At 35.0% G+C, this 1,988-nt stretch overlaps 1 protein-coding gene across 1 annotated transcript; it reads right to left on the bottom strand.

The window, feature by feature from the left end:
• Window positions 1–230: 230 nt before the first annotated feature.
• On the bottom strand, window positions 231–1,988 carry LOC100819348 (polygalacturonase). Its single transcript, XM_014777139.2, has 4 exons — window positions 1,819–1,988; window positions 1,372–1,683; window positions 750–1,268; window positions 231–624 (listed from the first exon to the last, which is right to left on the bottom strand). The coding sequence occupies exons 1-4, from the start codon at window positions 1,936–1,938 to the stop codon at window positions 406–408; spliced, it is 1,170 nt and encodes a 389-aa protein (XP_014632625.1). The 5' UTR covers window positions 1,939–1,988; the 3' UTR covers window positions 231–405.

Here is a 1,988-nt window from a genome sequence, read left to right on the forward strand (position 1 = left end):
ATAAGTTTGGTTGTGTAACCATTTTAATATATTAGTTGAATCAATTCACCGGTGGAAAAGGTCAATTGAGTCTTGTACTATTAATAGCTATACTGCAACGCATTAATAAAAAAAATGAAGTCATTGTGTTTTCAAGTTTTACATTTATATCTTATATCATTCCATGACACTTTCTAAAATTTAAACTTGGGTATGCATATTTGGGACATATTACAAGCTCCTTAATAATATAAATAAAGAAGACGTCCTTTGTTATTGAATAGTTGCGTTGAAGTATTTATTTACAAGGGAATACAATTACTAGCTAGACATCTCCTCTTTTAATGGGGATGGCTTGCTAACTCAAGAAAGGAAAAAACCATAAGAACATTGTTAAAAAAATGGGCATTATTGTAGTTGCTCATTCTAGGCTGCACAAGTAGGAGCTTTTCCTGTTATTACGGGCTTGACGTTAGCACATTTAGCTGTTGTTGCAGCTCCATTGAATGTGAGATCAACATCAGTCATCTCTACACCCTCACATGGTGCAACACTACTACAAATAAAAATCACTCCTTCTTTAGTTCCTGAAGTGCCCTTAATGTTTTTGAAGGAAACCTTGCTTATCTTGATTTTTGACGGATTCTATGCCATCATAAGAAAAAGAAATGGAACAAAAATCAGTCTTTTAAATCAATTTAGTGAATGAACTATTTAGTCACTAAAATAATATGATCAGCCTATACATTACTGGATGAGGAATTAAATACCTTTTTGGAGCACTGGTTCCATGGACAATACTCTTGGTCTATGATCACAGGGTTCGAAACATTTTCCATGGTAATATCTTCAAAATGCATATCAGTAACTGTAATTGTTAATGGCGTGCTAGGCCAAGTCTTAATCCTCAGACCGTTATCTGTATTGTTCAAAGTGCAATTCTTAACTAGAAGACCTTCAACGGCCTCTTCATTATCGTACCTCCCAAGGCTTCCAACACTAATGCCATGACCAGGTCCACAGTTCACATTTTGGACAGTTATATTTTTGTTACCATCACCCAATGAGATACAGTCATCTCCAGTAGCAATGTTTGTATTAAGAACCTTCACATCTGTGGATCTTCCAATGTGGATCCCATCGGTGTTGGGACTCTCTGCTGGGGCACTAATTTTAAACCCATCAAATGTCATATTGTTGCACCCCAAAACATTCACATGAAAGTTTTTGCTATCCTTGGAAGTAAGGTCACGGACAATTGAATTATTGAGGAAATTAAAACCGAAATTCTGTTGAGATTTGTAAAATAAAACATAAAAGGCATTAAATTTGTGTTGGATAAAGGCACAAGTTATGTTATACTGTTTAATTTCAAAATTAATATTTAGTTACCATGCAAAGCATCTTGCAGTTCTTGTTTGTTGTACAATCATTTTGTTTCCAAGCAGTTGGACCTTGACCATCAAAAACTCCTTTCCCTGACAGGGTGAAAGAGTTAACATGTTGAACCTTTAACCATTGGTCTGCCCCCTTAAGGTTAACTACGTTTGTAGGTGCTTGAATTGTTCCATCAACTTGAACCTCAATAGGAGCCTTGCAAGGACCTTTTACATCAACTGCACCCATTTGATATGTGCCAGCTGGAATCACAATTTTGACAGCAGTTGTTGATGCACATGCTTGAGTCCAGGCACTTAAGAAAGCCTTTTTACAATGTTCAAATCACAAATCAATTAAAAAAAGAAGTGATAATAATTAAAAACATCCTACCTTACCTTAAAGACTACACCTATTTTTTATATCAAATGGTGAAATCAATTCTTTGTTACATGTTGATACCTGGCTTATATCTGAATTCGGTTTTCCTCCAAATCTTGATATGTCAAGATCCCCTTGTTGTGCAAAACCAAAGTCGACTAGAAATAAAGAAAAAAATATTGTGATTATAGTGAACTTCATATTGTTTTTGTTTTTGTTTGTGGCACACTATTTTTGCGCTTCTCTTGAAT

Source organism: Glycine max, chromosome 6, assembly GCF_000004515.6.
Source record: "Glycine max cultivar Williams 82 chromosome 6, Glycine_max_v4.0, whole genome shotgun sequence".
NCBI classification, from domain to species: domain Eukaryota; kingdom Viridiplantae; phylum Streptophyta; class Magnoliopsida; order Fabales; family Fabaceae; genus Glycine; species Glycine max.

Bases quoted from the DNA above. Each gene is read 5' to 3' on its own strand.
- LOC100819348 (XM_014777139.2), bottom strand. From the start codon at position 1,938: ATGAAGTTCACTATAATCACAATATTTTTTTCTTTATTTCTAGTCGAC. The intron at 1,684-1,818 runs GTATCAACATGT...CATTGTAAAAAG, and splicing joins CGAATTCAGATATAAGCCAG to GCTTTCTTAAGTGCCTGGAC. The intron at 625-749 runs GTATTTAATTCC...ATGATGGCATAG, and splicing joins GGAACCAGTGCTCCAAAAAG to AATCCGTCAAAAATCAAGAT.